The sequence below is a fragment of the Hydra vulgaris genome, chromosome 03, assembly GCF_038396675.1.
Source record: "Hydra vulgaris chromosome 03, alternate assembly HydraT2T_AEP".
NCBI classification, from domain to species: domain Eukaryota; kingdom Metazoa; phylum Cnidaria; class Hydrozoa; order Anthoathecata; family Hydridae; genus Hydra; species Hydra vulgaris.
In genome coordinates, this window is record NC_088922.1 from 36,976,710 (window position 1) to 36,988,769 (window position 12,060).

The 12,060-nt window shown below is 24.7% G+C and overlaps 1 protein-coding gene across 1 annotated transcript in view; it reads right to left on the bottom strand.

Moving 5' to 3' along the window:
- Positions 1-1,929: 1,929 nt before the first annotated feature.
- The window catches only part of LOC100212697 (centrosomal protein cep57l1), a 32,884-nt gene continuing 22,753 nt past the window's right edge, over positions 1,930-12,060 (bottom strand). The window contains exons 4-9 of the mRNA XM_065793099.1: positions 10,857-11,194; positions 10,677-10,748; positions 9,669-9,761; positions 6,847-6,954; positions 3,884-4,116; positions 1,930-2,324 (exon numbers count right to left, since the gene is read on the bottom strand). Of these exons, the coding sequence (XP_065649171.1) occupies positions 1,964-2,324; positions 3,884-4,116; positions 6,847-6,954; positions 9,669-9,761; positions 10,677-10,748; positions 10,857-11,194 (1,205 nt within the window). The 3' untranslated portion in view covers positions 1,930-1,963. The remainder of the gene's footprint in view (positions 2,325-3,883; positions 4,117-6,846; positions 6,955-9,668; positions 9,762-10,676; positions 10,749-10,856; positions 11,195-12,060) is intronic.

A 12,060-nucleotide genomic window follows, 5' to 3' on the forward strand; every position in this document is an offset into this window, starting at 1 on the left:
CTGTGCAAAGTTATCCAAAACCACGGTTAACTTAAGACATAATTTAGACACCCATAAAAAATCTTTCTTAAATGGTTAAAAAAATAAATTCTTATAATAACAGTTTTTGAATAGTCCAAAGAAAATTTTTGGCTAGTTTTTATAAATATTAGAGATGTTTTAGGCCAATTTTTAGAAACACAAAGCAAAAAATTTCAACTTTTTGCGCAAAGTTACGGTATGAGAAAATACAAAATAGGATTAAATGTTGACGTTGATTTTATGCCGTGCAAAAAGAATATGTTCTCAAAAATATCTCCAACAAGAAATTGATTTTTTAATAAAAATATTTGTTGAAACGGGCACGACAAGAACAGTTTAACTTATATCGCCAGAGACTATAAAAATAGATGAAAAAATACCAATTATCAACCAACCATTTGTAAAGCTACCATGTATACCAATTGTTGGTCCCAAACTTAGAAAAGAATTTAAAAAACAAAACATAACAATTATATTTACATCAACTCCAAATTTAAACAATATAATCTGTAACAGTAAAACAAAACTTCTTCCAAATACAAACCCAGGCGTCTACCAAATAATATGTTCGTGCAACTCTATATACATTGGTGGGACCAAATAGAAAATTTTATCAAGATGTATTGAGCACCAGAAAAATTGTAAAAAAGAAAAATCGACCAGTTCTGGTGCTACTGAGCATTCCAAATCGTTTGACCGGTTAAACCCGAAAACGATATCAGTTGCTCCAGAAAATCATATTCGGAAAATTCGAGAATCCCTGGAAATAAACAAAGCTAAAGCCCGACAAGAGTTGGAAAGTGGCGAAAATGTTGTTAATAGAGATGATGGTGATAACGTCACAACAAAAACTTGAGGGCCATTTTTTATTAGATTATCTGACGTCAAGATTTAGTCCTATTTTGTATTTTCTCATACTCTTTTTAATGTTATCTTTTTAACGAAGTATCGAATAATATATATTAAAATAAAAACAAATATATATTTTATAAAAATATATATACGCAGCCTTATTTATTGAATTTAAATAATATTTTATCGTGTAACAAGAAAATGACTTTTAAAGATTGTTTGCAGACTCCAATCACCACCATTTGAAAAATATTCTTATTTTACACAAGTATGAACAAAAAAAAACAACTTAATTTTAGAGTTTGGCTCTGACAATGGCTACGTCATGTTCAGTCGATCTCGTTATACCTTTCATATCTATCTTGTCATAGATAATCTAACAAAGAAATTTACATCTGGAAAGCTTACTAAATATTGAATGAAAAGTGTCTCCCGCTTGTTCTACATAATTACCCAGTCCATAACTATTTTTTCTTTAAAATTTCTTTACGTAGTAAAATAGAAAAGTTTTGAATATTTACTTATGACATCTTTACTATTAAAAAAATCAATAAAATATTCTTAAATTGCCTACTATTTTGTTCAAAATCCAGGCTAAGCACCTTGCTATAGCATGAGTTAGTCAACGTATCAAATGTATCTCAGACATTAATTTTCTAAAATTCTGAAATTGGTTTTTTTGTAAAAACTTTTCCTAGAAGATTTCCAACTCCAGGAGCGGATGCAGCAATCATGTTTCAGTTTCATGCAATTATTATGTTTCAGCTAGCTAACTTTATGACATGGAGCAAACTCCAAACATTAGGGATGCTTTACATAAAATAGTGGAAAAAAAAATTCACAATTTTTTCTTTAAAAAAATATATTTTTAAATAAATTAGTAACAGATTATTTTATATTTATATTTAAGAATATATATATATATATATATATATATATTTATATATATATATGTATGTATATATATATATATATATATATATATATATATATATATATATATATATATATATATATATATATATATATATATATATATATATATATATATATAGACACACACATACACAAAGACTTAACATTCAAATAGTTATTCCCAATGGAGATCACCTTTTCGTAAAGTTTGTTGAAGCAATTTTGATTTTTTCAACATTATTAAATGCGGATTGATGGAACTTCTCGATGTTGCAGCGCTATCTTTAGACTTCATCGTATCTTGCGATTCATCACCTTTTACTTTAGAATCTTGCGAGTTATCTTTTACTTTACATGTTTTAACTATTCTATTTTTAGAACTGCACTTTTTATGATTTTCGATATGAGATTTAATAATATGTATTTGATTGCTTTTTAATTCCATTTTTTGCTCCATGCGATCCAACATTTTTCTATATTCTTCTTGTTTCTCGTTGTTAATTTCGTCAATCTGGGAAGATACTTCATGATGCGCACTAAAAATATTATTAAACATATTAAAATACGAGGAAACATTAAACATATTAAAATACGAGGAAACATTAAACATATTAAAATACGAGGAAACATTAAACATATTAAACATATTAAAATACGAGGAAACATTAAACATATTAAAATACGAGGAAACATTAAACATATTAAACATATTAAAATACGAGGAAACATTAAACATATTAAACATATTAAAATACGAGGAAACATTAAACATATTAAACATATTAAAATACGAGGAAACATTAAACATATTAAACATATTAAAATACGAGGAAACATTAAACATATTAAACATATTAAAATACGAGGAAACATTAAACATATTAAACATATTAAAATACGAGGAAACATTAAACATATTAAACATATTAAAATACGAGGAAACATTAAACATATTAAACATATTAAAATACGAGGAAACATTAAACATATTAAAATACGAGGAAACATTAAACATATTAAAATACGAGGAAACATTAAACATATTAAAATACGAGGAAACATTTAACATATTAAACATATTAAAATACGAGGAAACATTAAACATATTAAAATACGAGGAAGCATTAAACATATTAAAATACGAGGAAACATAAAACATATTAAAATACGAGGAAACATTAAAACATGGTGAGCACTAAAAAGATTTTTAATAAATTTTAACTAAAAAAAATTTTATTTAAAAAAAAAAATATTTTTAACAATAACAGAACCATGTATCTATATATTTAAAACCTATGTTTTGAGGATCGAAGAGTGAAAATATGAATTTTTTGTAAATAAACTTGCAGTTCTTCAAAAAAGAACTGCAAGTTTATTTACAAAAAAGAACTTTTTTTAAAGAATTACAAGTTTATTTCATTTTAAGTCTCCCTACGGAAATTGAAACATGAAAATTGAAATATAGGGCTAACTAAAAATTGGAAGATGGTCAGAACACCACATGTCTTTACTTTTTATTTTGTTAATTATAATGATTAGTTCTCGGCAAATCATCTGACCAACCAACCATGACAATTGGTTTAAATTTTTAAAGAATGTTCTCAGATCAATAAATTTATTTGAAAATAAATATCTACCTTAATTTTTATATTTAAAAATATTTACTTTTATTTTATATTGTTACAGGGTACTTATATTGTTATAGGCCAATTGTTATAAGCTATTTTATAATCCTTAAATATTAAAAGAATTATACTACAATGTTTAAAAATATAAAGAACTATTTACAATATTAAAAATATCGCAATTAATAATACTTTTATACATTTTATCCATACAACACTTTTTATACAAAACTTTTTTATAATATTAAACATTTATAATTAAAAAAACAATTAAACTTATATATTTAAAAATATTTATGTTATTTAAAAGTATATATAATAATTTAAAATTCAAGCTCTTAAATGAGGCTTATTGTTCTGTTAATTATCAAAAATAAAACTTCGTTACCATGTCTCAAAAAAAACTTCATTACAGTCTCAAAAAAAAGAAAAATTTTAAAAACAACTTTATCACAAATAAAAAAGCTTACAATCCCAATTGAGCCAATTCATCTTGAAGCATCCCAAGTAGGATTTCAATATCTTTTACAGAAATAGAATCTTCAACTTTTTTATCATATTTGGTCATCTTTTGTTTGACTTTTATCGAATCTGATGCTGTTTGATAATCTTTCAAGTCTTTGTGACAAAGATTGTTATGCAACTTCAAAATGGAAAGTACACTTTGAATATTAGCACCTAAAGAATGTGATTTCCCTGATGACTAAAAAAAAAGTTTTAAAACTATTTTTATGATAATCTATTAAAAAAAGTACCGCATAAAAATTGAGGAGCAATGAAAACATGATTTGTCGCAAAAAAATAAACTAAGATTTTATAAACTTTTTCTTTCTTTTTTTCTTGTTTTTCTCTCTCTTTTTGGTATGCATACTTTTTAGAAAAAAAAATTAATCAAATTTTGTTTTTGTCTAATTATTTTTTAGAAGAAAAAAATTAATAAAATCTTGTTTCGTTTAAATATTTTAAATGAGTAAAAGTAACAGTAAAAAAAAACATGTTTTATCTTTAACCAAAATTATTTGTCTGAACAACCAATCACAGATGAGTGAACACCATTTTGACATTTGACAAAACACATTTTAAATTAATGAACCACTTCCTTGAACAGTTGTCATTGCAAGTTTATGAGGTTAAATGTTACTATTTGTTTATTTTGCAGTTAAATTGTAGCTCCACATTTTTTGTATTATAGCTCAGCAAGTATTTAAGACTCAGCAGTTCTTATATGATCCACCATTGTACCCACAATACAAAAACCTTACATTGCTCAAAAGTTACACCAAACCATGTTACACAAATTTGAGAAAACTTATGTTTGGAACAGGAAAAAACTTGATCAAGATGGTTTCAAGATGGTATCATTTTATATTTGATCCAGGAGTGAATTGAAAGATACCCAAATCAAAACCTACTTATGATGGAAGAAATAAGTTTACTTAATTCCCCCATAATGACGTCAAATCTATTCTGGGAGAAATAAGTCTAAAAGAATTTATTTGATGGCAGACCTGAGTATTAAAAAAATTAGATAAAATATACAATGAGAATCCCATAGAGTAATTGAAAGTTAAACTTTCAATGTTCATCTAGTTTTTGTTTATGAATTTAATAATGGTTTTAAACTGTCAGCTACCGATATGTGCAGTTATTGTACAATTCTAGATCACAAAATAAAAACACATCCAGAGTCTAATGATAATACAATATAGAAAAAAGAATTCTTAAGAAGACTGCAAATAATAAGACAAGATAAGAAGACAGTAAGTAGATGATTGTATTGTTTTGATTTGCAACAAATCCAACATCTGTTAAAAACATATCATTTAAAACATATTGGATTTTCCGGAAGCATACCATTTAAAACATATTGGATTTACAACTTTTGTGTAGGTGACTTATAAGGATTGAAGCCAAATTTTTAAGACCAAATTTTTAAGTCTGAGAAACAAGCCATAAAGTAAAATACAGAAACATCATAAGCTTTAATACATTTTCTTCTGAATACTTCAAAAATACACAGTATTTTAAAACTGTTCAGAGATGAATGCATCTCTTAAAAAATATTGTAATATGTACTATTATAAACTTTATGCAAACTCAAAAAACATGCTTTACAGAAATTTATAGGCATTTTCCAAATTGTGGGCATTTTTTTTTCTTAGCAGTTTTTGGTAGGGAAATTTTTTTTTGAAAAATAAGCCTACTATTATTTAAAAAAAAAAAATGTATAAAGAACTGGGAATGTGTATACATTAGAACGAAACAAGAGAATTTATAGATACTAAAAATTAAAATCAAGAGGATTTTCTTCAAAATCATTGAGATTTATGGTAAACGATCAGTCAGAGTTAAAGAAATGAAGAACTTTATTTATGAAGGTAATAAAATATACCAAAACTTAAAACAAAAAGTCACTTCACCATTAATAGATTAAACAGAATGCAACCATAAACATTGCATCTGAGCAGATCACTAGAGAAGAAGAAAGATGTGACGATAAATTACTGCAGTCTGTTTTTGGGAGCTAGTAAGAGATAGATCACGCCCAGTTCAAATGGTACAAAGAAGTTCTTTTCAATACTTCCACCATTGTCGCTGAGATAATGAAAACGAGAAAGAATAGGATATTCTAGATTAATAAAACTAAAACTAAAAAAAAGTTTAAAATTGTTTTGTAAAAATATCAAAATTTTAAAATTTTTTTATTAAACAATCCCCTAATTATCCCTAACAGTAAAAAAGAAAACTTTTTTAAATAGATCCCAAACCTTTGAGACATGTTGTTGTTCATATTAAAAAAAATGATTAAAAAAAAATGTTTGTGAAAATTTTTTTTGATTAAAACAAAAGAATAAATGCATACCAAGAAAAACTAACTTTTTTATTTTAGTCGAAGCTCTCCTTCTTAGTAATACATGCTGCAATTTACAGACTTGATAATTTATTCAAGCAAGTTTTATTTCTAAGAGTTTTAGTACATGTCACCATTGATTTTTTTGTTTGTTTACATAATCATTCTTTTACACAAACAAAAAAATCAATGATGTCATGCACTGAAACTCTTTGGAATAAAACTTGCTTAAATAAATTATCAAGTCTGTAGATTGTGGCGTATATTATGCTGACTTTTTGGCCTACAACAAAACTGTGAAGGCAAGCTTCAACTAAAATAAAAAAGTTAGTTTTTCTTGGTATGCATTTATTCTTTTATTTTAATCAAAAATATTTAGCCCAAACATTTTTTTTTTATCATTCTCTTTAAAATGAATACAACATATCTCGGAGGTTTGGGATCCCTTTAACAAACATGAGCTATTTTGCAGAATGATTTTTACAGTAATTATAGTTAAACATTACATTATTAATCATTATCAGTTATATATCACAAATTTATTGAACATTGAAAGAAACAAAATAAGATTTGAAACAATACTTTTCCCACAACAAAAGGTATATCTGTATATTTCATCAAGTAATGATCATTTGATAACTTTGAACTTTTAGATTTTATTGTATGAGAATCCAAAACATCAGAGTTAACCTAAAGTATGATATATATATATATATACATATATATATATATATATATATGTATATATATATATATATATATATATATATATATATATATATATATATATATATATATATATATATATATATATATATATATATATATTAGGGTGATTCTAAAAACAACTTTTTTGAAATTGTCTGCTGCCACCCCCTAAATGTGTTCTATGTAATAAATTAATACTAAATTTAAAAAACTTTTAAATAAAAAAAAATTTTAGGAGTCGCTCAAGACCCTTAAACATCAGACGAGTCCCTAATATTTTAAAAAAAAGTTCTTCAAAAGCATATCATGTTGGGTCTCAAAGGAAGTGAAATTTTATAAAAATAATAATCATTTTATATAAAGATTTTAAATTTTATGGCTTAAAAACTACCATTTTTTAACTAAAAATAAAAAAGTACTTATTTTCATAGTTTTTTTGAACAAACTTTTTTAATTTGTGTTTCCATAATTTTTTTTACTATTTTTAAAATTTTTATAAAATTTCACTTCTTTTGAGACCCAACATGATACACTTTTGAAAAACTTTTTTTTCAAAACATTAGGGACCTGTCTGATGTTTAAGGGTCTTGAGCGACCCCTAAAATATTTTTTTATTCAAAAAAATAATTAAAATTATAAATTAATACTAATTTTTAAATTAGTATTAATTTATTACATAGAACACATTTAGGGGGTGGCAGCAGACAATTTCAAAAAAAGTTGTTATTAGAATCACTCTAATATATATATATATATATATATATATATATATATATATATATATATATATATATATATATATATATATATATATATATATATATATATATATATATAATTCCGAGGGCTGCTCAGGGAAAACACTGAAAGATGTGTTCACAAAAGCTTTTCAATTGGTATCAAATTTAATTGGTTTATTCAGCAAAGACAAAATAACAACAGCTCAGAGAAGCCTGCAAACCAATTTAAAAAAATTTTAACAAATATAATCAATATAAATCTTTTTAGTTGTTTAAAACTGTTTATTCTTTTATGATCGTAGTTAAATTTATTGCTATGTTTTATTTAAGACAAGTTTTTTTGTATAGCTCTCAGATCAAAAAAATTATTCATTATAAAAGTAAAAATAAAATAAGAAAATAATTTTCAAATCTATGTTATAGTCTGAACTTTTTTACATATTTGAATTTTTATTGGATAAAAAGAATATCAAAAAAAATTTAACAAATTTTGAGTAAGATAAAAAAAGAATTTGGCTAAGATAAAGTAACAAAAATAACATCGACACATCTTTGTAAAATATATTAGTTTTTTTGCTGTGACAAAAAAAAATTAATGCCATAAACTGAAAAATAATGTAATTAATAATGTAATTAGTAATATAATAGTATTAGTAGATAAGAATAGTAGACTATTTTTGTTGAAAGAGTATAACAGTCATTGCTAATCCCCCCCTATCCCTATTGAGGTAACATTGACAGTACTATGTTTTATGCTACAAATGTTTAAGCTATATTTAAGAATTATTTGGGATAACATTATCATTGGAATTTTAACAAACAAAATTGAGAAAACCCTTTTAATATATATTAGCATCAACCACTTTTAAACCATTTTTAAAATTAACAGAATAAAAAAATTGTAATATAGTTCTGATAATATCTACTTGAAGATATAAAAAAATAATCAATTAAAATAGTGTTTCTTAATGTCTAAAAATTACCAAACTATTATGCTCCACAAAAATGATCAATATATGATTCTGATGAAGCCTCGGAGAGCGGTCATTTTTTGCAATATTTATTTGACTTATAGGTAGGTTTCTTATTTAGATAAATTTTTTTTAATTTGCTTTTTTTTTTTTTTTTTTTTTTTTTTTTGATTTTATTTCATTAAATCATTGTGAACCTTTTAGGATAGCAAGCTTATCATAGCTATCCTAAAAGGTATTGGCTACACCACTTTTTCTGTAGAGGCACTACAAAGGTATAATGCTAAGTATTTCTTCAAGCATTATCCTTTCAAACTGATAAAGTTGTGGCAGTTCAACTTGATGACTTTCATAATGCTTTCTCAAAGCAATCCTACATGTTTCAAAAAATGATTTTAAATGCTAAGCATTCATAGAAATCATCTTCTAAGAAATCATAAAAATAATATAATAGTATGGTTTTACTCTATAACTAAAGTTTTCCAGCAATACATAAATTAATTTTTGTTTATAGAATTAAATTTAAAAAAAGTTTAATTTACGGTTTGTGCTGTTATTTAAACTTTTATTATGTTGACAAAAATATTTGTTTATTCAATTTAACATTCATTCAAATAGACAATTTTTCTTACGTCTACCATGTTTGTATAGCCTTAAGAAACCCAACACCAAAAATTATTTTTTTGTTTTTATGTCTTTATTATGCTTAAACATATTATGATGATTGAGTTTCCAAAGATTTTTTAAACATCGCCACAAAAAAAAAAAAAATATTTTAAACAAACTGAATTAATAATAAATATTTTTGATAAAACATTTAAACAATAAGAAGCAAAGATGGTTTTTTATTGAGCCTTATGAACTAGATTATTATGTAATATGCACAAATTTAAAAACTTTGTTTTCTGTTCTTAAAATAATTCTTTTTTAAATACAAAAAAAACTGTAACAGTAAAATATTTTTACTAGAATTAACTGAATATACCTTTGTCTTTGTTTTTTTTTTATTCATCCTATTAATTTCATCACTATTATTTTTTGTGTCACCACCAATACTCATTGCGCTATCGTCAACATTCTGTAAAGGTGTTTTTAAGCATTTAATAGTTATGTGTGTATATATATACATATATATATACATATACATATATATATATATATATATATATATATATATATATATATATATATATATATATATATATATATATATATATACACATACATATATACATATATATATTTATATATATATATATAAAATAATATAATATAAAATATATATTTATACACATACATACATACATACATACATACATACATACATACATACATACATACATACATACATACATACATACATACATACATACATACATACATACATACATACATACATACATATGCACATACACTCAGACACAAGGGTTACAAACTTTTAATGCCCATAGTTGAATAGATTAATTAAAAAGTAACTAAAAAGTCTTTGGTTTTATTTACTTTTTCAAATGGGTCATCCAACATGTTTCTTGAATACACACTGTTTACATATTCCATATAACAGTAAAAAAAAAATTCTTTAAAAGTATATCAACCTGGGTCTCATAAAAATCAAAATTTTATAGTTTTAAATACAATAATGGTTTTAAATAAAAATATGTTTTTTAATTTGTATATACAAAAAAATAACATTTTTAAACAAAAATTGATACGGTCATTTTTTTCATAAAAAATGATTTTATAGAATTTTATAGATTATATGATTTTATAAAAAGATTTTATAATTTTTAAAGTTTTTAATAAAAAAAAAAAAGTCAATTTTAAAATCTTTTTAAAACTTAGTTCTTTAGAGGCCCAGGTTGATATACTTGTTAAGCAAACCTTTTCTAATGGTATATGGTAAAAAAATAGTTTCTCTATTTTTAATAGGACCAACTGGGTGTACTGAAAAGTTATAACCCTAATATACACACATATGGTATATAGACTTTACCTGCTGTGTACCTGGTACTTGTTTTTTTTTATGAGCTTCTTGGATTTTTTTTTCAAGCTGTTGTATTTTATTCTTAAATAAAAATAAGCAATAACTTAATACTTGTGTACTTAATACTTATATTTCTTGCTATTAAAATAAAAATATTACAAAATTACAAAACTGCAAAAAAGTACATACCTCTGTGAGAGCCTGTGAAGCAGACAACTTTAAGTGCTCTTCCTGCAATTTATTTACCTTTTCTATTGTTGGTAGAAAACCATCTAATTCATGGAAAGATTTTTCATTCACGTTATTTTTTACTTGCTCTACAGCAACCAGTGGAGCAGCAGAGAAACTAATTGTGGAACCAACCGAGAGCTTTTTACTGTTAGAGTAATCTAAAAAAATTGGCTGCACATTGGTTTTATTAGAAGGAGAATGTATTCTTTTACCAAACATCATTGTTCTTGAAGTGTCAAGCTGTTTTTCTAATATCTCACACCTTTTTTTTGCACATTCTAACTTGTCTTCTAAATCTAAATAAAATATTTAAATGTGTAAAAGTTTAAACCATCTTTTAAAATTATTTTAATAAAATCTTAATTAGAAATTTCAATTAGTTAAAACAACAGTTTTTTTTAAAACTATAAAACATGTCTTATTAACCATTAATTAATTAATATTAATTTAATCAGATGATTTAAATTTTTACACTTTTAAAACCCCATAGTCATTAGCTTTCACAGGTTTTCACCGCAGTTTTCTAGAAAACTGACTGTTGAGCAAGGGCTTGTGCAAAACCCCACAAAAGTTTGAGAGCCTGCAAAATTTTGTGGGGTTTTGCACAAGCCCTCCCTCCAAAATTGACCAAATACTACAATGCAATGGGTTGAGATCACAAAAATACAGTGACCATTCTTGAGATGAAATCAGGAAAATTAGCCTTACACCAGTCTCTTTGATTTGGCTTGATGAGATGGTGCAGAATATCACTGGAATGTCCAAAAATGTCAGTTTTTATAGTAAAACAACACATCTTGATACCAAACTGCTCAATAAATGCACTTATTATTTTGTTAGCTATAATTTTTTTTTTTAATTCTCATTACCTTGCAGGAAAATTTATTCCTCGATATCTTGGTATGAGCTACATTCTAGTAAATCCTTTATAAATATTTACCGCCCAATATTTCTTTTATTTAGGATTTCATCTTTATGCACAGTTGCAATGCAACTGTGCATAAAGATGAAAAACAATGCAAAGATGAAAACAAATATCTGACACTAAATACAAACATCCCTAGAAACTTTAACATTTTATGCAATAAACCATAAGAACCTGGAGCCCTGCTTGAGCCTATTGCCTTCAGAAATGAAGCTAATTTTAGTTTACTACAGTTTA